The sequence below is a fragment of the Ambystoma mexicanum genome, chromosome 9 (assembly GCF_040938575.1).
Source record: "Ambystoma mexicanum isolate Mex_15411 chromosome 9, UKY_AmexF1_1, whole genome shotgun sequence".
In the NCBI taxonomy this organism is placed as follows: Eukaryota; Metazoa; Chordata; class Amphibia; order Caudata; family Ambystomatidae; genus Ambystoma; species Ambystoma mexicanum.
Genome location: NC_090931.1, coordinates 337,797,917 through 337,823,098, shown reverse-complemented (window position 1 = coordinate 337,823,098; position 25,182 = coordinate 337,797,917). Strand labels below are relative to the sequence as shown.

The 25,182-nt window shown below is 46.4% G+C and overlaps 1 protein-coding gene across 1 annotated transcript in view; it reads right to left on the bottom strand.

Moving 5' to 3' along the window:
• LOC138487325 (uncharacterized) overlaps positions 1–25,182 on the bottom strand; it is a 2,513,852-nt gene that overhangs the window by 1,930,996 nt on the left and 557,674 nt on the right. The window contains exon 23 of the mRNA XM_069613924.1: positions 2,768–2,918. Coding sequence (XP_069470025.1) covers positions 2,768–2,918 — 151 coding nt within the window. The remainder of the gene's footprint in view (positions 1–2,767; positions 2,919–25,182) is intronic.

The following is a 25,182-nucleotide window of genomic DNA, read 5'->3' as shown; positions in this document are numbered from 1 at the left end:
ATGAACGAGCTAGGAGTTTTTTCAGGAGGAAGAGGGATTTTATGGTTAATTTACACAAATCAGAAATATTAAGTATTTCACAAGAAAAGGCTTCTTGAGACCAATGTTCTAAAATTAGCCCTTTAATATGGCCTTTTAAAGGGTTTTCAGAATCTATCCAGGTGAGGGGAGGAGCAAGCGACAGAAGATACTGGTGGGACACAGGACAGTGGTGTCAGGCTCGCTAGATCAACGTGGTCACATTTTGAGTTCTGGTGGTCCCTTCCTAATAGTGGGAGATGGCAGAAGCAAGTTGGCGGGGTCCCAGAAGGGCAATGAGGATGCCAGCACAGTTTCCAGTGATGCGATGGGAAGATACCCATGCAACTGTGTAGTCCAGTCAAAGGAAGGTGTAGGTCCTATGCACACCCAGCGACAATGACTCTGACCACAGGGAGGCAATGGATGCAGAAAGGGTTTCATAATGGTTATTTCCACTAATCCAGAGGAGGAGGTTGCTCAGTTTAGGTCTTTACTGTTGACCTGAAGGCAGAGGATCAATGTGCTGTGGTTGGCTTTGACAATGTTGGTCACTGCAACAGTCCTCCAGTGGTTCTCTGGTGGCTCTCTGACTTTAGATGCTTAAAATATCTGATTGACAACCTCCAAGGGCTCAGGGCCCTCTCCTGTTAACCAACATTTTAGCTAAGATGAAGCCTCATCCCACCAAAGGGAAGGCCCACAACATACAGGAACATGGATGCTGCCCAACCCTGCATAGCCTGCCACCTCACAATCTTCACAGCAATAGGACATTCCCTGGCTGAAGTGTATATTGCAATAGAGACAGGTTCAAGACCCAGTTTCAGTCAGTATATACACACAAACCACTGACCAGGAGTACCATGAAAGTGTATAACCTCATGCTAAAGATGAAGGTAGATGGCTATCTAAAAGAATGGCACAGGAAACAGGGCTTGTAACATGGGGAGTAGCCATTTTGAAAAGATATTATGGCAGTAAAAGATCAAAGAACATGGCTGTGCACTGAGTAAAAGATAAAAATTGGTTCACTGGACCAGCCTGTTCGGTGCACATCACAAACTTACCTGAGATGTTACTTAGAAAAAAGGAAACGGTACACGTAGTGTCTCTGCAGCACTTTACAGAAGGTGGCTTGTGCTAATAGTTAAAAAAAGGTGATAAACAATGGGCAACACATTCCCGACAATGGTACCCGTAAGGACTGACCAGTGCACCAGAAATGAAATAAGTCAAGCAGGTGGGTGAGGCAGAAGGACTCGAAAATCAGCTAGGATCCAGACAAAAAAGCATATATCCTGCAGGACTCCGTTGAAGCCAAAGAAAGAAAGTGGCAAAAAGAAAAACATTCCTAATTTGGATGAAAAGAGATTAAATCCTTGGGTTTCTATATTAGCCCTGCCCTTGGATGGACTCTCTATACCAGGCTAATTAGCAGCTTCTCCTACAAATTATGATGGATTGATTTAAGATGGCGCCCCTGAAATTATCATGGTGGGGATGGGCTGATTCAATCAAGATATGGAGGATAATCTTAAGGAGAAATGGGGAAAAAAATTGCAATCAACCTTTGCAAATGGTCTGCCCTCTACATTGAGTTATGGCGTTGTATTCAATGCATAAAGATGATGATCCTGCCTAAACTGCTGTACATATTTAGCATGCTAACCCTACTTCCTAGCAGTACATGATGGCCCATAATAAGCACAGAGATTTCTAAGTTCATGTCGGTGGTTCGAATGATCGAATCAGTAACCTAAAGCTACAAGACACACAAACAGGTTGGTTGCAATTAACCAATATGGAATTGTATTTTGCCTCAGCACCATTCAATCAGAATTATGCTCTTCATAGCAAAGCTTATTCCTTCACTTGGACCAACTAGGAAAGAGAAGTGATGGCTCAAAGACCGGGCTACTAACGCGTCTTCCTCGGATCCTTTTTAGAAAGCTGGACATCCTATTCTTCAAACAAATGTGCACATCCGAGAGAAAGTGCAAACGTTAATTAAACTTCACCAATTTTTACACCAAGGAGCTGGTATCTGGCATAATGCCTCAGTGAATATTATGAATTCCACTTGGTGGTCTACATGGGCAGTATTAGGTATAATAGAGTTAAAAGAACTCCTCAGCGAAGATCGAATGGTACAGGAAATATTTGCAGCATGGTGTCATATAACAATTATACCACTGAGCTTTCCCTACAAAAAATAAGGGAACTGATGGTCATTGAATCAAGTACATATTCACTAACCCTTAATAGATCTGTCTTGCTTAAATGCTGGATTCTGGTAGTGGATAATACCCCCCTGGGCCTCATTCTACTGACATATCCACAGACGTTATACATTATGAACCTGTTTGCTTGATGCCATATTGATTGGGGTGACCATGAGATGGAGTTATTGAAGAAGAGGATATTCTTCAAGGCACAGCTTGACGAAATGGCAGAAGAAGATTGAAGTGGGAGGTGTCACATAGTAAGGGGGTGGGGAATGAATGGGATGGGGTATTTCTGACATGGGGTTTGATTGTGTTTCCTTAGCAATTGCTTTTCTTATTACTTTACAGGTATTACAATTATTAAGATAAAGACTTCAATGGACTGAATCAAATATGTTAAAAGCCTATATATCCCATTAATAAACGTTGACATCGTTTTTTTGTGGACGTGTTAATATTTGTTGTTATAAAATCAATAAACAGGGTTTTTTAACCAAAAAATAACAAACAGCAATGTATACCTGATATGCTGAAATCTCCAAATCAAAATCTTCAAGCAGTGGCCCCTCCGAGTCCTTCCCTGGAGCATCCTTCGGCTGGATAAAAGCTCTCTCCGCGTCTATCAACAGCATGCTTTGAGATCTCATATTGCCACCCTGTTGGTTCTGTGAGCTGAAATATAAATCATGGAATGGCCATAAAACAACAGGGCAATTTAGAAAAGCATGCAGTTATGTTCATCTTGAAATCATAAAAACATTTTAATAAATTCAAAGTGAGAGGAATTAAAATAAATGAAAATGTGATTTCCAAGATATGTCACATAAAATATATTTTTTCACATACAACATTTCAGCTAAATGCATGTTTAAACCCTACACATTTTTATCTTATGGTTATAGTCCTCTTGTTGTGTTACATGTTTGCACAGATATCTGAGCCTCTAACACTATCAGCCACACTATCCTGCTTTCCTGCCTTCAGGAAATAGTTGTTTGGTACTAGTGTCCTAGTTTGCATTAAGTACTTCCTTGTCAACAGACTCCAACAGATTTGCATACCCTCATTAGAATCTCAGTCCTGACTCTCAGATTGCAGAGTCCTACAGGGTTCTATCGTGTCATCACTCATGTTTATTGTCTATATAACTCAGTTGGTGAAGTTAATTTATGCTTTCGGAATAGGATTATGTAACGATTGCAGACAGTACACAATTGCACTTACAACTTAAGCCTCACAGCTCTGAATGAGGGCATACCTTTACAAACGGTATGCTTGCAAGTAAACATTGGATACGGGAGAATTGTGTGAAGGTGAACCCCACAAAGGTGGAAATCATTATGGTTGGAGCTTCAATAAATCTGTGTCTTCTCATATCTGGCTGAAAAACTAGGAGACTGCCCTAAACCAGTAATTGTAATTGTTTAGTTATAGAGCACTTATACACAGGTGAAGTGCTTCAAAGCGCTTCAAGGCGTGATGGGAACAGGGCAATACAGAGCCATTCTTAGGCATTGAAATTTCCGAATGATCATGCAAAAATGACTAGCAAACTTGGCCTGAGGCCATACTACAAGTGCAGGTATAAGACAAAAAGAAAGGAGCGAAGGGGGAGGAGAGGGAGAGTCTTTAGGCTACCATACTCGGCCAACGCTGTTTCAAATAGTACAAGTGCGTGACAGATGGTAAGGCGCTAAGAAGGGGGGGAACAAACAGAGACAAAAAACGACCGTACTAAGCCTGCCAGACCAGGTCCAGTACATTCTAGGTAACGTAAGGGCCCGACATGGAATGAAAGGGAGGGGGGAAAGGAACAAGTGCGCCCAGTCCACGTAAGGCCCTGGGCTAAGTGCTGAGAGGTTACCATACTCGTGGAATGAGTAAAGAAGTGCAGAAGTGGTGGGTGGAGTGCAGAGGTCTGGAGGCAAGTGCGAGGATTGGCGGGGAAGCCGGAGACCTGTGTGGCTCTGGAGGTGCAGCAGGCAACCAGTCAGCAAACAGAGCTGAGTTAGGGAGAAGGGAGGAGGGCAGTAAGCAAGAATAGAGAGGGAGTTAACAAGGAATAGGGAGAGAGAAGGAGGAAGAGAAAAGGAAGGTCTTGAGGAGTTTCCAGAACTCAAGGTGATCAGGCTCAAGACGGAGAGAGGCAGGGAGGCTGTTCCAGAGGGAAGCACCTGCAGAGGAACTCAACCAGAGAGAGAGTTGTAGGCATACGAGCGGAGTGCTCTAGAAGGAGAGTATTTAGGGAGAGCGAGTTGTGGGTAGTGAGGGTCCCGGCCCCCGAAAGCCTTGTGGACTATGCAGAGGGTCTTGAACTTGATCCTTGCAGCCACGGGGAGCCAGTGGAGGGATTTCAGTGTGGGAGAGATGCGGTGACAAGGATAAGTCTCGCAGTTCTGTCCTGGATGAGTTGTAGAGGTCGGAGAGTGGAAGTAGAAATATTGAGAATGAGACTGTTAGAATAGTCCAGTCTAGAAAGAACCAGGGCTCTGGAGACGGTAAGCCTCCAGGGGGGAGGGGAGAAAAGGTTGAATACCTCTGAGTAGGTGTAGCTGGTAGTGAGATTTTTTAGAGATTTCCGAGATGTGAGAGGAGAAGGAGAGAGTGGAATCAAAGATGACCCCTAGATTATTTGGCTCACTAGTTGGTGAGGGTGCAGGGCCTAGGGAGGCCGACCATAGTGACAGTGGGAAAGTGGGAGCAAGGGTCCCAGTGAGGACGATCTCTGTCTTGCTGGCATTAAGGCAGAGATCGTTCACAACACACCAGGACTGAATTGCGGACAGACAGTCAGGGATGAGCAAGGAGGAGGAGGAGGAGGCCGAGGGTACCCTTAAGGAGAGCTGTGTGTCATCCGCATAACACTGAAAGTTAGGGGTAAATGCAGAGATCATGCGGGCCAGAGGGACCATGTAGACATTGAAGAACCATGGGGATAGGTTAGATCCCTGGGGGGCACCACATTTAGAGAGAGTAATAACTGAGAGAAAAGACCCCAGTTCCACCTGGGAAGGACGATCAGAGAGAAAGGAGGCAAGCCATGCCAGGGCCTGATCTGTGATCCCCAGGGTGTAACATAGACAAGATATCAGGATGTTGTGGTTTACTGTGTCAAAAGCAAAGGAAAGGTCGAGAAGAATGAGGACAGAGAGAGTGTTAGAGTCAAGATTTGAGAGCAGGTTTTCACGTGTGTTCAGAAGAGCAGTTTCCATGCCTCTGTATGCTCTGAAGGCAGACTGATGGTCATGGAGACAACCAACAGTTTATGTGTGGAGGGTAAACTGAGAGATAGCCAACTTCTCAAGGAGTTTTCCCAGAAAGGGAGTGATAGAGATCGGTCAGTAGTTTACTGGAATGGAAGGGTCAGAGAAAGGTTTTTTGAGCAGAGGGTGCACAAGAGAGTACTTGAGAGAAGTAGGAAAAACTCTGGTTGCAGATGAGAGGTTAAAGGTGTCTGCCAGGGCTGGAGCAAGATTGTCAGTGTTGTCCTTCATGGTTTTGGAGGGGCAGGGGGCCACCTGTTTGGAAGAGGCTTTAATAGATTGGACTTGACTAGAGACCTCCTCAGGTGTGACTGGGGAGAGGGAGGAGAGAAGAGGGGGAGAGGAGAGAAGAGGGAGAGGGAAGAGGGGAGCCAAGAGGAGCACAAGAGATGTTGTTGCAAGAATGGGTGCAGAGGTCAGAGTGGCCTGAATGTCGTGTGTTTTGGCGATGAAGTGAGCAGCCGGGGCTGAGCAAATGACCTGGGTGGGTGCAGTAGAGGATGACACTGCAGTAGGTTTGGCCAGTTCCTTGCAGACTTTGAAAAGTTTGGCTGTGTTGTTAGATGCCGCTGAGATGCAGGGTTGAACATGGACTCTCTTTTTGGATCTTATGAGGCATAGGTATTGCCTTTGAAGAAGGCTGCAGGCCATTTTGTCAGCGGATAGATATGAGGATCTCCATTTCTGTTCTGCTGCTTTGCACTTGCGGTAAAGGGCAGCCAAGTCGGAGTCGTACCAAGAGTTGCACTTTCAGGCAAGATTCAGTCCGAACTTCATTACAGGTGCAAGAATGTCGAGAGTGTTGGAGATTGAGAGGTGAAGGTTAGTGAGGGCTGTGTCAGGGTGGGAATCAGCCGCAAGAGTCGAAGTAGGAGAGTAGGTGGAGGCAAAAGCAGCCACAGACACTCTTTTAATGGGTTGGAAGATCTTGAAGGTGGTGTGTGGTGCAGGGTGTGCCTGTGCTAAAGCAGAAGAGAGCTTCAGGTGTGAAGAGAAAAGAGAGTGATCGGTCCAGGAGAGTGAGGTAGTGAGAGGGATAGAGAGAGGGAAGTCAGTAGAGATATTAGCATCCAGGGTATGGCCTGCGGTGAATGTCAGACCAGAGGGTACAATGGAGAGAGAAAGGGAGTTACATAGGTTGCGGAAAGGATATGAAGAGTCGGGAGAGTCAAGGTGTATGGTAGAATCTCCCAGCAGGAGGAGTTGGGAAGAGGAGGAAACGAGAGCAGAAGCCAGGTCCGTCCATTCCGAGAGGAAGAGGGTAGACTGGCCTGGTGGCCAATAGAAGGTGGCCAGAGTAAGAGAGGAGACAGGTGAGAGAGCCTGCAGACCAAACATTGAAAGGAGGAGTAGGCCTGAGTGGGAATAATGGGAACTGTGATCCACTTAGGAAAGATGCTGGATACTCCACCTCCTGGCTTGTTGGGCCTGGGCTCAGAAAGGATCTTGTAGCCTTCAGGGAGAAGTGTGTCAAAACTCGTGACAGAGCTATCCTTAAACCATGTCTCAATTAGGGCAAGAACATCAACATCCATAAGTTCAAGGAGGTGGCAGATGTCAGAGGAGTGCTTGACAGCGGAGCGAGTGTTAAGTGTGGCAACATGGAGCCGGTTGCCATTTTTGAGAGACTTACCGGGGGGTTGCAGGGAACAGAAGTTACCCCCCCCCCCCCCCCGGAAGCAGTGAGAGTGCCTGATAGATCAAAGTAAGAGGAGGATGTAGAGGACCAGAAGATGACATGGATGTCAGTGGGGAGAGTGCAGGCAAGGAAGGCAGACAGGCTGTAGGCGGCAAGGGAGCTGTAGTTATTAGAGAGACCATGTGGTCAGGAGGAGGTGAGAGAGCCAGTGAGGTTGTGGAAGCAGATGACAAGGGAGCCCGTGAGGAGGAAGGCGGAAAGTTGATAAGCCGAGGGAGGAGCCTATCAAAGAGTAGGAGGTTGGATTGAGGCCCTACCAGAATGGTACCATTCCGATAGACATTTATGATGACCCTGGAGGTGGAGGAGAGGGCAAGAAGGACCTCCCAGCGGGGGCCACCATTTATGTGTGAGGAAGAGTAAGGAGAGAGCAGAGCAACCATATGAAGAGTCCATAGGTCGGGTAAAGGGACGACAAAGAGGATATCAGCGAGAGTCTCTCTGGCGGAAGCACTGACTGATGCCTACAGCGATAGGCAGGCCTGGGTTGGAGCCCAGTGTATCCTTCTTGAGTTTCTTCCTGCCAGACTTAGTGAGAGGTGAAGGATAGGAGATAGAGAAGCATTTCGAGGAAATAGGTGAGATAGTAAGCGCCATAAAGAGGGTACAGAGTGTGGTCAGCTTAACCAGGCAGAGCAGCTGAGGTACATGGGTGGAGGGGGTGGAGGGGATGGGCAGGATGCACACAGGGGAACTACAAACAGGACTGGGAAAGAGAAACAATGGGAATTGAAGGGTAAGGAGCAGAAAACAGAGCAGAGGGCAAACGGAGTGGTTAGCAGCGCACAGTCACAAGAAAAACAGATGTGAGCACCTAAAAACGATTTTGAGCTACAGGCGAACAAACAATGCAGGATGAAAACACCTAAATTCGATTTTTAAACTAACAGGCACAGACAATTCGGGATGAAAACACACCTAAATTCGATTTTGAAACGAATAGGCACAGACAATACAGGATAAAAACACACCTCAATTGGAACGAAGTGACACAAGTATTGCAGCCTCGCAGTACAGGAGTGGTGGCAGAAGAGGTTATGGCAATAGGGAGTGAAAAGCAATATGAAGTATGGCCATGAGGACGACAGCAGAGAAAAGAGCATTTAGAATGAAGGGAGGGGCCAAGGGTGAAAAGTCAAGGAGGGATGGTGCTGTCATCACTTACATGGTGGCAGAAGGGGATGCCACAGTCCAGGGGCACATGGAGGAAGTTCTGGCAAAGTGGAGCATGTTTAATGCCGCTAATGAGGTGTTGTAAGGAAGGCAGGGAGGATGGCCGCATGCCCAGCCATACCTGGACAGGCTCAGACAGGGACTAGGTGTGGGCCTTTGCCTGGGGGCAGGCTTTCGACGGCCGGCTGGGCTGAATGGATTCTTGGGCAGCAGCTAGCCCAATCACAGGTGACCAGGCCCCAGGGCAGGCCCTCCAATGGAGGTTAAAATGGTGTCGGCCATGATGGAAGGTGGCCGGGATCCTGTGAAATGGTGGTGTAAAACACCAGGAATGCTGATGCTGGGTGCTACGGTGTTCTTCAGATGAGGGAGGATTTCCGTTTTCTTTATAAAAATAAAATACCCAGTTGTGGCAGATTGACCTTTAGTGCTGTGGTGGTGGGGGGGTCCTCAGGCGTCGTGGTGGGAGAGGAGGCCTCCTCGGATGGTTGTGCCCTGCACTGTGGCAGTTTAACCTGATAAGGCATTTAGGGGTTCTGATTGGTTGCAGGGTAGTAATGGTTCCCCAGATCACTGCCTTCAGAAAGGGGTTCTTAACATTAAGATGCTCAAGTGAATCATGCCTTATGTGTCATTTCCTGGGAGTGTTCAGGTGATGCTGTCCCATATGAACTATGCTTCCCAGGAGTGCCAGAGTTTACCTCCATCTAATTCTGCATTTGCAAAGGGTTCAGAATACTGCAGCCCAACCTCTTTTGATCGTAGGGAAGTCGGAACATATATCTCTGGCCATGCAAGCAATGCATTTTTTATTTTTATTTTCATTTTTTTAATATTTGGTTGGAATACATTTATTTCATCCGTCTGTAAACATGGTGTTTTAATAGTTTATGGCATTTTCTGAAATGCATATTAAAATCAGATGAGTTAGACCAGCAATGCATGGGTTTCATATCAGATCGCTAGTCAACCCAAACCCCACAGGCATGTGTTTTGCCACGGCCATAATAAAATAGAAACTGTGATACGCTTAAAAAAAAAAAAATTGCTTAACATTTTGTTATGTTCTCGAATCGACAAACATAAATCCTGGAAATTACTGCATACGGATAGGACTGTACATGCAGGACCACTGCTTCACTAAAGCAATCCTAAGTGCCGGCCTAGAGTGCCACATCCGGGCACCATTAAGACTCCACAAAAATCATATATATATCCATCTTGGAAGAAAACAGAAGGTTAAAATAGAATTCTCCCTGCATAGCGTGAATCATTACACTAGCCCTGTGCACATCCAGTTCTTTTACTATTGCCTAATTTAATTCATAGAAAAAACTCACTGGGTTTACTTTACTTTAATTAAGCTAAAACTCCTAGGTTTTAAAATATGACTTTCTGCCTTGTCCAGAAACCCACCTACCCTCAGGTCTTTCTTGCTCCAGAATTCCACGCCTTACCCTCTATCAAATGAATGGCTGACTTTCCAAGAAGCCACCTTGCAATAACCATACGAAGCTCTGTCAAAATATTACCCTGCACAGAGGGCGCTAGTGAGCCGATCAAGATGGCGGCTTCCTAGAAAGCTCTGTGTGGAGCCCGAAAATCCTGTGAAAATGATGTGCAACCGGGCAACAAAGAGACCCTCCGCGAAAGGCAGACAAGACCGGCGCTGCCGTGAACAAGTGGATGCCCTGCTGAGGACACGGCAGCCCTCAAACACTGTGATCAAGGAGGCCGAACCACACCGGCGCCACCTTTCCCAGGCCCGGCCTCACTACCCCATGCATACACAGCAGAATCCCGAGGTCCGGAGACGACCGAACCCCGCCACAACCAGCGGCAGCGAGAAGGCACTCTTTCCCCCAGTGGGATTTGGCTCCAGCATATAGCCCAAGTCAGGCGAGCGCCCATCCAGTGCGGTGTGGCGCCACCGGCCCCAGGGGCCGAGCCCACAGGGTTTGGGCGTGGTGTCTGGACCCCATCCAGGCAGGCCGCACAATCCGACAACTCCCGGGGGCCGTGAGACGGCATCAGAAACTGCGACCCTGCGGGGGAAGAAATGGCAGAGACACGAGGGGCAACATCGCGCACACCCCCTGTCCCCCGTGGCTCGGAGAGACACCGGTGACGGGCACGGCCAGAGAACTGGACCGCATTACAGCAGGTACAATGCGCGCGCCCTGCCCTGCTTCCCGCCCGGCAAACAAACAACTAACGTGCCACGGCCCTGAATCGTAGAGGCTCCCCCACGAAATCCCCATCAAGCCTGGCGGCCCCCCAGCCTCTACAACAACGTTGGGACACCCCAGACACCGCCTCGACCACCCCGTCCCACCACGGGCCACCCGTTACAGCGCTGAACTGCCTCCATAGCAGGGGGATCTCCCTGCCACCTGCGCTACGGTCACAGTATCACCTCGACGAGCGGGCAGAACTCGGCCGCACCGGCTACTCGTCCACCCTTCATACCTGCACCTGAAACGGATGATCAACAGACAGAGCTGACCCGGCTCGGCTCTGTTTGAAGAACAGCACGAGGCAAGACAGCCTCTCCAACACAGTCGCTGTTACGCCCAGACCGCAAGCCCTTCTCCAGGCAACCCACCCAGGCACAGTACGCTCATAACTTCCTGCTCCAGACCCATGCATCAATGTAGCCCCCCAGGCTAATAAGGTCAGAGAGCCTGACACATTGGAACAGCGCCATACTATCTAGCTGCATGCCTGGGGGCGGCAACGTCCAGTAAAGTACGCCCAATGGAGCACAACCACACACATTGGGACAGACCACCCTGCTACACCCCCTGCACCCGAACCCATCACGGCTACTGTCGGTGTACTGGGCAACACGTGGAGACAGACCACTCAGCAGCATAATCACAGGTCAGCGGCCCACAAGTCCAAGAACGCTTTCCAACCACGGCACACTAACCTAATCCTACCTCCGACTACTGCTCCCCTGGAGCGACAGCTGTCGCTGGCCAAAACATCAGCCCCGAGCCCCTCCAACCGCGCACACCACGCTCATAGACCACAAACTCATCAGCACGCATCATGGGTAAATCAGATAAGGCACAGAGAAAGCTGACATTTGAAACCGGAGCAATAGTAAAGACTCCCAGGCAAGAGGGCCAACCGGCATCCCAGCCCTCCAACCCAATTTCTGAAGGCAGCCAAACACCACCTCCAGCCTTCGACATATGTGAAATCCTCCTGGATCTCAAGACTGGGATTGGAAATCTTGACGCCAAGCTGGACACTCTATCGTCCAAAGTAGATCTACTACAACACAGGCTGGACAAGCACGGCAAGTGCTTAGACACAGTAGAACAAAGGGTCTCTGATCTGGATGATATTATGTCCACACTAACCACCAAAGTAGCGGTGCTAGAACGACAAATGGGAGATGTAGTGGCTAAAAATGAAGATTTGGAGGGTCGGGCTCGCTGCAGCAATATCTGCTTAGTGGGCATAAGAGAACAACAGGCTACGTCAAAGGTGGAGGAATTCATCGAACAATTGTGCAGGGACCTTTTCTGAACCAGAGCTCTCTCCCAGATCTTTGTCGTCGAAAGGGCACACAGGATCCCAGCCATTTGCCCGATTCCTGGAGCACCACCACGCCCCATCATTGCGAAACTTCTGAACTTTAAAGATCGCGACACGATTCTTAAACTGGCCAGGGAGAAGTGCGACCTCCAATATCATGGGGACAAAATCAATTTTTTTCCTGACTTCTCACCCTCGGTCCAAGCAGCAAGAAGAGCATTCACCGGCGTGAAACGCCGCCTGCGTGCCGAGCAGATCCAGTACTCCATGCTATTCCTAGCTAAAATGAGGATCCTACATGCAGAAAAGACCCAGTTCTTCACCTCCCCAGAAGACAAACTCATTCCTTGACAACATCGGCTGCCAACCGCTGTGCGATCGGCCGGGTCCAAGAGGGGGAGGACGGGGCAGGAACAAACCCCCGTCAGCCAACACCATAGATGCTGCCATTCTCCCAGAACTTCCGCCTTAATTAACATATGGTTCCACACAGCCCACAAATGAAAAGGGGCTCCCGCGCTTGGGAGGCACCTGCGCCCCTAGCACAGCACTGTTCAGTTCACAGTTAAAGCCCATCACCAGGGCAAAGTTACACGGGCATGTTGGGGGTTGCCCGGAAAGCGACGTCAAGGAAGGGAAGGGGACCATTAAACAGGGGGGTTCACCTACGGAAGAGTTGGGGGTTGCCCGTATGAGGGAAAGGAATTATACATAGGTATGGAGAAGCACAGGAAGCAAGTCCGATCACCCCTGGCCACCACCTCTGGTTATACGACTCCGGCCACTCCAAACTCCGCCAATGAAACTGTCTATCAATCTCTACCAAACAAAAAGACAGAAAGACTGGAGCACTCACCAGCACCAAAAATCAGGAACAAATCCAGAAGAATGAAACTACCACATAATTATGGTTAATCTAGCCACGTGGAATATCAAAGGGGGCGACCAACCTGCTAAAACTCAAAAAATATCACAGTACCTCTGAAGACACCAGATAGATGTCGCCATGATTCAAGAAACTCGTCTCCTTTCCAGCTCTGAGAACAATTGGGCCCGCGACTGGGAATGCCACAGGTACTTCTCATCATACTCCTCATTCGCGAGGGGAGTCGCTATCCTAATAAGAGCGTAAAGTTTAGATTCATCTCCTCAGAAAAAGACTCAGAGGGTAAAGCACTTGTATGTGGAATACTGGAAGGAAAAGAAGTCACCCTTGTCAACTCCTATGGGCCAAACACTGATAGCGCTAACAATTTTGACTGGGTTATGACGCACCTTGAGTCCGCGGGGTCGGCCACAATCATCTGGAGAGGCGACCTCAACACACCACTTGACCCCCACAAAGATAAATCACAGAGTGCCAAGGCTCCGCCGTCCAAAGCCAGTCTCCAAATTCGAGAAATCTGTGACGCTTACAATCTGATCGATATCTGGTGACACAACACTGGGAAACCAGAGACTTCTCTTTCCACTCATGGGTACACAACACAGACTCATGCCTGTACTACTTCCTAGTATCATCCCAAGGCACACTTCCAATGGGGCCATGCCGGATCCTCCCGAGGACCTTAACGGACCTCGAATGCAACCCAGACACCCGCAGGAAAAGCAGACCACAATGGAGATTTAAACCCGGATCCCTACAAGATCAAGTCTTTGCAGATGAATTGCGCGATGAGCTGACTGCCTTCCTGGAAATAAACCAACCATCAGTCACATCCCCTGGCATACTTTGGGAGACCATGAAATGCTACATTAGAGGGGTATGCCTAGCGAAAGAACAGGGAACATTGAAACTTATCCGTAGGGAACTAACCTCCAGTGAAACCAAACTGAAAGAATGGGAACTAAAATACATCAAATCGAGAGACCCTAGTTCCCTGGCTGCCCTTAAAAGGGAACTCAGCAACTTCAGGGCAACAGCAGAAAGAGAAATAAAGTTTCTGTCCCGAGGCCACAAAATCCGGCAATACGGCGAAGGCCAGAAACCTGGCGCCCTACTAGCACGACTAATCACAGCAGAGAGGAAACCCACCCTAGTGGAAAGGATAAGAAACCAACGAGGAGAATTAGTCCACATGGAAGAAGGAATCGTCGAAACATTTTGCACATATTACCAAGAGCTATACAGCACCAAATACACCGCAAACCAGGCAGAACTCTCCCAGTAACTAGACGATATTGAACTATATTTGACAGACAACGAGCTGAGAGAACCATTGAACGCCCCTATCTGCCTGGAGGAAATCCTCACGGCAATTAAAAACCTCCCCAACACGAAGGCTCCCGGACCCGATGGCCTGACTGGCGAATTCTACAAGGCCCATGCTCAGCTCCTGGCCCCGCTGCTCCTACAAGTGTACGAGGAGGCAATGGAATCCAGAACACTGCCCCCAACCCTGCGGCAAGCAACCATGATCTTCCTACACAAAACAGGAAAGCCACACGACGACTGCGGCTCCTACATGCCGATCTCTCTGATAAATTTAGACAATAAAATACTTGCCAAAATTCTAACCGCCAGACTCCTCCCGCTCATGCCAGGCCTAGTCATAGCAGACCAAGCTGGCTTCATACCCGGACACAACACCTCCTTTGGGATTAGGAGAATCTTTGGAGCAATGACGGCACTCGACCCGAGATGCAGGCAATTGCTGCACTGTTGGACGCAGAAAAAGCGTTCGACTCGATCGAATGGCCCTTCCTATTTGAGTTTCTACGCCGCATGGGACTAGGCACCTACTACCTTAAACTCGTAGCACTGCTGTACAAAGACCCCACCTCCATCATCAACATGGGAAACACCAAATCCCTAGAAATACAACTACAAGGAGGAACCATACAAGGTTGCCCACTATCAGCTGTTCTCTTTGCGTTAGTGATGGAACCCCTGGCGTCAGACCTTCGGGCCCGCATCTACAGAGTGGCCTCTCAATCGGACCCCATAGGTTCGTGGTCTCCCTCTATGCAGATGATATCGCCCTCTTTGTACACAATCCGGCAGACAACTTAAACGCAATCATGGGAGCGATAATCAAGTTCGCAATTTTTCAGGACTGAAGATCAACCACTCCAAATCCATTATATTCCCCCTAACTGAGACCGCAACAACATTTGCAGACGACTTCGGATTCAACTGTTAATCATCGAAAGTCAGATACCTCGGTATCTCACTATCCAGATCCCGCGTGGACGTAATGCAGGACACTACGGAAAAACAATGGGAATGCTGCAAAGTAAAGTGAATAGATGGAAGCTCCTCCCACTCACCCTGTGGGGCCGCGTTTCACTAGTGAAGATGGTGATCCTTCCCAAGCTTTTATACCTCTTCACAAATATCCCTATTCTACTACCACAGCAATTCCTAAAACGCACCCGGAGCTTAATACTCGACTTGGTGTGGGCGGGCAAAGTGGTGAGAGTAGCATACTCTATACTCATACAACCTGTGAGAAAGGGAGGCCTGGCATTACCCGATCCGGAGCGATACTAATGGGCCGCCCAAGCCCAATTCCTGGGACACTGGTACGCTACAGACTTCATCAGACCTCACGTTCAGATCGAACGGGCGCTGGCAACACCCTTTCTCCTCAGAACGCTAATTCTGGGTAACCTCCACGTGCCCCACAATACGCTTAACATTGTCCAGGTTACATACACTATCTGGAAAAGGATCGCACTAAGAAGCAACATCCAGATGAGGTTTTCTCCCTTAATTCCAGCGAGATTCATAACAGGACTCCCCCTAACCACAGAGAGAACATACCTGAATAGGACAGACAAGCTGCAAATAAAAACACCCGAAGATCTTTGGCTTGTTGAGGGGTGATGAATGTGCCCTCGACAGAGAAAAAGGAGGCGATAAGGCCCTGGACTTATTCATATACTTTAGACTCCACCACACACTACTAAGCACCCTACCCAAGTTCCCTCGACAGCCACCGACGTGGCAACTGCTCCACAGAGTAATCCAATCACAAGGCAATGGAAGGCTGGTATCGGAAATTTATAGAACACTACTGAATGACACAGCACCCACCCCCCAAGCACCAAAAAAGAGATGGGAAAGAACCCTATAAATCACAATAACAGATGAAGATTGGTCGTACATCGCTCATCAAACACAAAAATTCTCACTGAATACACGGTATAAACAAATACACTTTAGCTTTATTCACCAAATATTCTGCACACCAGCAAAACTCCATTCGCAACGGCCAGCGACCCCAGCAACATGCAACATATGTAAAGCTCCCATGGCAAACTTCCTCCACTTAGCATGGACGTGCCCAAGCATAGCGCTCTTCAGGGAACTAGTACTGGAGAAAATCTCTGCAATCCTTGGAACCCGGTTGGAGTTGGACCCGGTCCTGGCACTACTAGGTCTGACAGACCTACTACTAGTCCTAGTAAGAAGAAGAGTCGCAATGAACTGGGGTCGAGGACCACCTCCTAACCTGCAAGACTGGCTGAAAGACGTGACCTATAGTCAGGACGTGGAGACAAACTTCATAAAGACCCTGCCACTCCATGCAAGGCCACCAGACATCTGGGCCCCATACGTTGCATATCTGATGTCTACCGCTGACTCTAACTCATCAGGAAGCCTGTCCTCAGAGCCTGCTCGTCAAGAATGCTAAACCAACACAATCGTGGTCTGAGAAAAATGAACTGAATCGCTCCTTGGCGGAACTGACAGCTACATGACTGGAGAGGGGGTGCCGGGAGGTGTGGGGAGTAGGGGGAGACCAAGTGGACGGGGGGACGCAACCTGTGCATTGTGTTTACTGAGTTGGTGTTATGTAAAAAACCAAAAATAAAGGTTTAAAAAAAATATATATTACCCTGCACTGTGACAAGCTGGTTCAGGAAATCGCTTTTCCCAGCTAGAGTTCCACACTCCAACTCTGAAGTCTCCATTGGACCTTGTAGCGATGCATTGTTTGGTTGAATATTTTAAAACCCCAAGCTCAAAATACCCTGTTCCTAAGATAGCTTATCAGGCACTCAGTCTACAAAAATCTGTCTGTTGGCTAAATGTCCAACAGCCATTCAGAATCCAACACAGACATGTCCAGCTTTCTCGCCGCCGCATGCTAGGAAGAACAGAAGGGTAGGGATGAGCAGGCTCAATATCCGAGCATAAGACCCAGGCAGTTGCTGAATGTTTAAAATCGCAGACTATGGTTGTTGGGCAAAAACACATCCCATACAAATTGATGGGGAGGAGAGATATCAGGCAATAGAAACATTGGAAATGAGGGCAACCTCCATCAAGAATTCCAAAACCCCCATCCTCAGGACACTCTTGAATGTCCAAAGTGATACTAGTCCCCGGGACAGATCCACCAGAGCAGAAATAGACTCAAAAAAAGGTATGGGATGGCAATCCTTCGACCCTCACTTGTCTTTGTGATGTTTCTTTTACAAGGAAATGGACTCTCGTAATGCGAATCTAGTCTAGTATCATGCTTGGAATCGTGTTTTGTCGTTTTACCTTTCAGGTACATATATAAAAACCATGAAGAGCAGAGGCGGCTGAGGCGGTAAATGTGGAATTCTGGAAGATGCCAGTACCTGCACCAGGGATCCTCCCCAGCCAAATCAACCCCAGGAAAGCAGACGCTTGGATAGAGCTGAGCAAATGTTTTATAGTTCCCCCTTTCAGCGCTGTACTAACTTTGTCTGGTCGGAAAATTGGGTCTAGTGGTCCCGCTGAGCAAATGGGTATTCCTTTCAGCCACCTGTGTTCCCGAAGGCCCGGAACTAAAGGTCCCTGAATGATCCTCAAATGGACCACAAAATGAATTAGTGACCTTGTGCCCAGCAACCTAAAACACACCACCAAGCAAAGTGCAGACATTGGGCCTCATTACACGGTAGGCGGTAACCATGGCGCTAATAGCGCCATGGTTTCCGGCAGTATTTTACCGTGTCCGCCTTGGTGGATGGCGGAATTACCGCCCTACTCCAAGGTGAGCGGGGGCGGTAATTCCCCATTCACCAAGGCACTTCCCCATTCCCATTTTTGCCCCCATAGGGCTCAATGGGAATGGGGAAGGCGCTAATTACGGTACCGCAAATTGCGCGACCGTAATTAACTCCAAGGTCCCGCAAAGGGAACTCATAGTAAGGCGGTAAGGGTTTACCGGTACCGGTGCCCTTACCGGTACCGGTAAACCCTTACCGCCTACCGTGTAATGAGGCCCATTGCCTTTGCCTGCACGTCTAGCAGGTAGATTGAGGAGGAAATTCACTGTTGCCTCTGGAACTGATCTCCTTGCACTCACCTGTATGCTCTAGAGATGGCTTCTATGAGCCTTTGGCGAGATTACCCTATTAAAGGCACATGTCTGTACAGTACAGAAATCATGCTAGCAGGTGACACATGAACTGTGCTGGCCAACAGTCAAGAAGGGCCGTGTGCAATGGATACACATCTTGAAGCCAATGGTGTACACCATGCAACACGAATGTGGTAAAAGGAGCATTGTAAAGCTAATAATTTGTCAATAAAATTAGCAAAAAGCCAAAACTAAACTGAATGCCACTCTAATGAAAATGTAACCTGCAGGGACAGATAATATGAAAAAGATAACCCACATTTCAAAAGGAAAGGATGTGTAAAGCAGTTCCCTGATCCGATTACTGGCCATGCAGGTGGGAGGGAAGGCACGTGAATGGAGGCTCATTTACCAGGGACTCTGACTTCTTTGGGCCCAAATACGAAAAAGAGACCATTTAAAAATAGTTCCATGTGGTTGTTCTGCAGGACAACCTATGCTCCTCCGGTGAGCTCTCTCTTTGCATACATTAGTAAAGGGGACTGCCCCCCAAGACACATATATGACATGGGTGCATGGAGCACACTCCACGGAGACAGAACTTTACAGGGGCTGCGGGAAACACTACAACAGGAAAAAAACAGCCCTGTCCCTGTTTGATGGATAGAAAGGCAAGTGAAACAGCCGTGGTTCATGCTGTGGCTGTAAGACTTTGATTGATCCCGTTATGCATTGCGCATCCCACTGCACTTGTCCAAAGGCAAGCACAGTGGAATGTCATGTCTTCAAAGCACTTTAAAGTGCATCTCATTTGTGAATACAGCATGCACTTTAAAATTAAGATAAATGCCCCCTGGTTTGCGAGATTGCACCATGGGGTGAAAAAGGGTATCAATTCAATTCAAATCTTTAATATCCACATAACCAGTAAAAGGTTTTACATATATATATACACAGCATCATACATACATGAAAATATAGGACAATAAATTAAAACAGTATAAAACAGGGAGAAAATTCCTAGATAAAAGAATTATTATAAAATCTACTCATATTTCCAATCACAATTAAAAATGTGTAGCTCTTGATAATTCTTTTAAAATAAGTAAGATTTTTTCATAAATTTCATCATATAATAAATCAGATTTATATTGTTCCCTTGCATCAAGGAGTCCCATATATCATCTGTATGGTTCTCTTGCCACGTATTCTCTTAAGCTGCAAGATACTTAGCGCGCAGATCTAGAAGGCTTTCACATTCCCATAAAATATGTTTAGGCGTTTCGATCGCCAAATTCCCACAAAGCCTACAATGCCTGGTTTCTTTGGGCTGTTTCAATTTTGCGCCTAGTATTTCCATGGTATCTCTTCTATTGAATTTAAATAATAGAACGCGTCTTATAGTTTCACTCTCAGGAAAGGCCAACTGATAATAAGGTTTACACACATTCGTGGACCAAAATTCAAGAAACATATCACTGTGTCTCTTTGTTGCCAGGTTGACCATACTTTGCTCTCTACTTTGCTCGTAGATTACACGTTTCAATTGCCATTTAACTTGCACATTTGACAGAGATAACCATTGGCTCCCATCGTTTTTAGCCCATTTACAATAGGTGCCGTATAATCTGTCGAATACTTTTAAATCACTTTCCTTGTTTAGAATCTTAAAATATTGCATCAATCTAACAATATAGGTGTTATTGTCCAGATTAATTAATCTCACATAGAATGACGCCATCTTAAATTTAAGTCTATCACTCACGTTAATCACATTACATTCAAGTAATAAATATTCAACGAGGGAGACTTTTTGGCATTCTCAATAGAATCTGCAATATGTTTGCTTCAAAGATCACTAGTTCTTTTCTATAAAATATGCCTCATACATCTGTGCCGTATAAGAGACAAGAGACAATCTTTGCAGTATATAGGGTCAGCATAGTCTCGACGGAAATGCCACCTTGTCTGCCTATGAAATGACTTAAGGCCATAGTGGCTATCATGCACTTTCTTTTTGTCTCTAGCCAATGAGATTTCCAATTTAAACTATGATCAACTATCACGCCAAGATATTTGTAATGTTCCACATTTTCTATCAATTGACCGTTAATGGACCATTTATGTGTTGCATGACTACGATTTTGATGTTTACCCAAAAATCTCATGACTTTAGTTTTTGCTATATTTATAGTCAAATGATTCTCGATAGCAAAATCACTCAGGGCATCCAATTTCTGTTGCAAGCCTTTTGGCGTGTAGTCCAGCAGTAGCAGATTGTCGGCATACCCTAGCCAACACAACCTCAACAACCCGATTTTAATATGGTTCATACCCGAATCCCCATGATTTTTCAAAAAATCGGCTAGGAATAGATTGAAGAGGGTAGCCGCTAATATACAGCCCTGCTTGACTCCACGCCTCGTAGGTATATTATTAGTCTGACTTCCATTGGCATCTAGACGTACTCTAACTGAGGTATTTTTATATAAGAGTTGGATCATAAATAGAAGTCCAGGCGGAATTCCCCATGACTTCAACTTTGCCCACATTTGGCCACGTACTATAGTATCAAAGGCGGCTGTAAAATCTATAAAAGCTACAGACACTGATAACTTACGGCATCACCACGAATATTCTATTGCAGATACCAGATTTGCTATATTATGAATAGTAGAGGATCCAGATCTAAAACCAGATTGATATCTAGGTCAAATGTTTTGGGTTGCAATCCACATATTTAATTCAATATGTAAAACCTTAGCAAACACTTTCACAGGGATAGCTAGCATGGCCAACATTTTATAGTTGGCCGGGTCTTTCCATTTGCCTTTCTTATAAATAGGCAGAATAATGCTCTTGCACCAAGACTCAGGAATTTGACCATGCTTTCCAATCCAATCAAGTAAAATAATTAGCGCGTGAGCCCATTTGTCAGGAGACAGGCGCAGCAAAGCATTGCATGTGCCATCCGGGCCCACTGCTCTAGATGTAGGCAACTTCTCTATAAATTTCGTTAAAGCTTCCAGATTTACAGTACTTTGCCATATGCAGGATTTAGGAGGTTCTTTCTCTGCTAAACATGCTGGTGTGCCAATTGTTTTAATAACATGTGCTTTCCAAGCATGCTCTGGTACACTGTTCATTGGCAGTGTTTACGTTTTACTGCCATTAATGGTGAACCAAAGTGCTTTGCTATTTCTATTTTTAGCGTGAAATGCTAATGACCGCCATACTTCTTCTGCTTTACATTTATGATGATAACGGAGCCAAGCTTTATATTGCTGTTTTGCTAATCTGATTTTTTTTTGCAGCTTCAGAGCTCTTTACACATTGTAATTCACTAATAGTATTTCTGAGTTGTTTTTTTGCAGTATGGATAGCTGGGTCAACCGTGTTTTTTATCATGAGACGTATTCCATCTTTCACCATTGGATATATATTTGCGTCTGCAAGCTGTGACAGATTGAATCGTCTCAACCATATGTACAAATTTAGATAGTACATTGGCCTCATCTTCCATACATAACTCTCGGTTTTCTGTGAATTTCGCTAATTCAGTATCGGCTAAGAGCTTTCCTTTGTCAAGATTATTTGGGTTCCAGGTGATTCGATTACCTGCAGGATTTACACCAATATTCCCATTCGCGTGGTACTCATTGGTGTTTTTCTCTGTATGAATGTCAAATAAAAGACATAAAGAAAAATGATCACTCTCTTCTCGGCTACCTGCTGCCATATCGCGCACCAAGGGATATGCACTTCTATTGACTATCTTATAGTCAAGTGTGCTCATGCTAGCTCCACTTATTCTAGTTGCACTTCTATTGCAATCACCAGCGGTGTTACCATTAAGAACCATTAAATCATATTTATTAAAGAGGTTAATCCACAGTTTCCCAATTCTATTGGGAAACCCTGTTGTTAGAGGTGCTGAGTCCAGACTTAATGGGATGGGTTCCTTATAATGTATGATGTTGGCATTAAGATCACCAACTATAAGAATAGGAACACTTTGATCATTCTCTTTGAGAATGTTCTCTACTGTAGCAATGTTGGATTGATTGATTGCAAATCCCATCCGAGGGGTTGTATATATTTACAATCATAAGTTTAGGGTATCTGAAAAAAAAAGGGTATCAGAAAAAAAGGGTATCTGAATGACGGCCTCAAGGAGCCATATGTTCAGATGCCATTTGGGAATTTTGTGCAAGTGTTTTGATGAAATTGAATGGTGGGAGCTTGTACACCCCATCACTTTCCCTGAATAACATTTAGAGGACTGGGCCCTGTGCCCAGTATCTTTGTATTCGTTTTCTAGCCTGGCCTCCTGGAGGATCCGGGAGCCCACCACAGTGTGTAGGAGGAAGAGCACAAGACATACGATTACTGGCGGTCACACACACCATGCAAGGTGCATGAAAATGAATCCATGCCAGTTCATTTCCCGTGCAATTTTGGCACTGCCAGGGCTGGTGCTGTGCTTGCACACCGGTGAATTTGCACCACAGAAGGTTCTACGTTCTTTCATCAGCAAGTTTTTTAAATTAGTTTTTTTATTGAAAACTGTTCAATGACAAAATTGATTGACATTCTTTTTGTATATATATATATATATATATATTTGGGGGTTCCCCTACCTCAACCCACTCCCCTATTATGTACCCCCGACCCCCAATCCCTCCTTCTTACCCTTTACATCCCCTTACACTCTGTCTATAGTTTTCGATTCTTTTTTTCAGTAAAAAAACGAATCGAAAAAAACCTAGCGATGAAACAACGCCGCACCGCGATAAAGACAGCTCTCTGTGCATCCAACAATCCACAAGGTTGCGTTTTCCAAGTGGGTGGCGTGGCTGCCTCCACACGGGGTTTGATGAATCCGACACGAGTACAAATCGACAGATAAACTAAACAGAATCTAGGAAGGTCGTGCTTTCCACTTGCGGGCCCTAGGCCGATGCTGCGTTATTCTCTCAGTCACATCACGTTACTTCCACCAAAGCAGCTGGGGGTTTCCGTGTAGCAAGCAATTATTCTGAGACCTGTCAAAGGCTCATTTCCCCGCCATGTATTTTTTTCTCAGTTCATGTGACTGCTCTTGACAAGTGTCTGGGGCTCGGCTATAATAAGCATCTGCAAGAAAACGCACAGCAGGCCAGGTTGCAGGCAATTAAAAGTGTTGACCTTGCCGGCTTTTCCTATGGTGTTGTATCATCGGGGGTCGGTTACTGTACCACATTTAGTGGAATGGCTCTTGTAAAAGGTGACCCCACCAGGTACAGGGGGACAGTGTGGCCGTTTTTGCTGTAGAAGTCCATGGTTAGTTGTAAAGGGTTCCACTGGCACCAGCGTTGTGCGATTGTAGACTCTAAATGCCAAGAGACGCTGCGATGCACTCTGCAACTGAAGGCAAAAAGAACAGCAGCTTCACAACTGAATACCACCAAACACAGCTGAATCAGCATTTACCAAACACCTTAGCCAGAGGCCGAAGTGTGAGGGAACTAAAGGGTACGACGTTGCTCGGCTTCTTGGTAAAATCAGCCATTGTTCCCTTTTTGTCACTCTGAGGAACGCCCCTGAACGGCAGGCGAAGGGCACTTTCCATTTGTACTGCCCCTTATTGGGGATTTGAACCTGGGGCCCCCTGGGCGTGTTCTACTGACACAGCCCGCTATCTTGCACATACCGGCTTGCTGTTGTTTATTTCAGCAGCCAGAACGCCGTTTCCAATCTCGCGTAACTCTGCTTTCCCAGTGATCAGCATCTGCCCTCTGCAGTTAAGCAGACTAACATGACATTGCGGCTGGCACAGCTTCTTGTGCAGCTAATGAGAGGGTCTATAGTCTTTGGCATGTCCCTTAGGAGGTGTGAATGGTGGGTGATTAGAAAGGGGGCGGGGTGCACAATGCTGCACGCTGTGGGGGACAATGACTGAAAGTAGTGGTGATCGTTAACGATTGATTTTCTTTCACTGTGTTTCTTTCAGCCTTGGTGGTCCAGTGGTAAACCACAGTTATGGCGGGTGGAGTGGAGAGAAGGCCGGGCTCAGGTATGGGGTTTGTTTTACCATGTGGGGCGCGCAAGGGTAGGCATGGGGCTGTCGGGGGATGGGACAAGAGGAGGTGGGGCAGCAGGGGACATGGTGTTTTCCAATGTTTACAGTCTGCATAAAGGTGGAAGAAATATGTCTAATAGTCTTATGTGTTTCAAATATTATCGGTTAGTTTTGTTCAACATAATTCATGTTACAATGACGAAACCGGGAATACATGATGATTCCCTTCCAGGTAACCCTTTTAAATGTTATATGTCTTCCCATATTGTAGTGCAGATGTACATTTTTATTTAGTAGCAGACCCAGGAAGCAAATGATCGGAGGCATCGTGCTTATGGACTCTGCATAGGCAGACCCAAGGGGACTTTCCACCGAACAATTGAAACATGGATAAACCAAATACGGACTATTTTAATATGACTATTAGAGAATCATTTTCCCAGATGTTATTTTGCTGCATGAAACTGTTGAAAACATGAGGACTTTAATCCACATTTTGTAAAATTGAATGGTTCTACAAGCTACTGACTAGGCCAAGGATACGGCCTAACTCACTTAATCAAAATTGCATGCAGAATTTAGCTAAATTGTTACCTACACAGTTTTTGAAAATTGTTGAAAGCATAATTTAAAGACAGCAAGCACTGACTGAAGTGCTGTGTCTTTGACCTTACAATTAACAATAGTTTGTGTACAACAAGTTCTTTATAACTTGTCTGAATTACGCTCTTATTTCCTCTCCTTCCTTTTTCTAAAGCTATTCATGCTACAGCACAAGGGCGTATTCACGAATGTTGCCTCTCACATTGGGTCTTACCTTTCTAGAGTCTATTCTTCAGACCTGCCTGCACGGTTGAACTTTAGAGCCATACGTTGGGAATATGACAAATAAATTGTATTAATTACT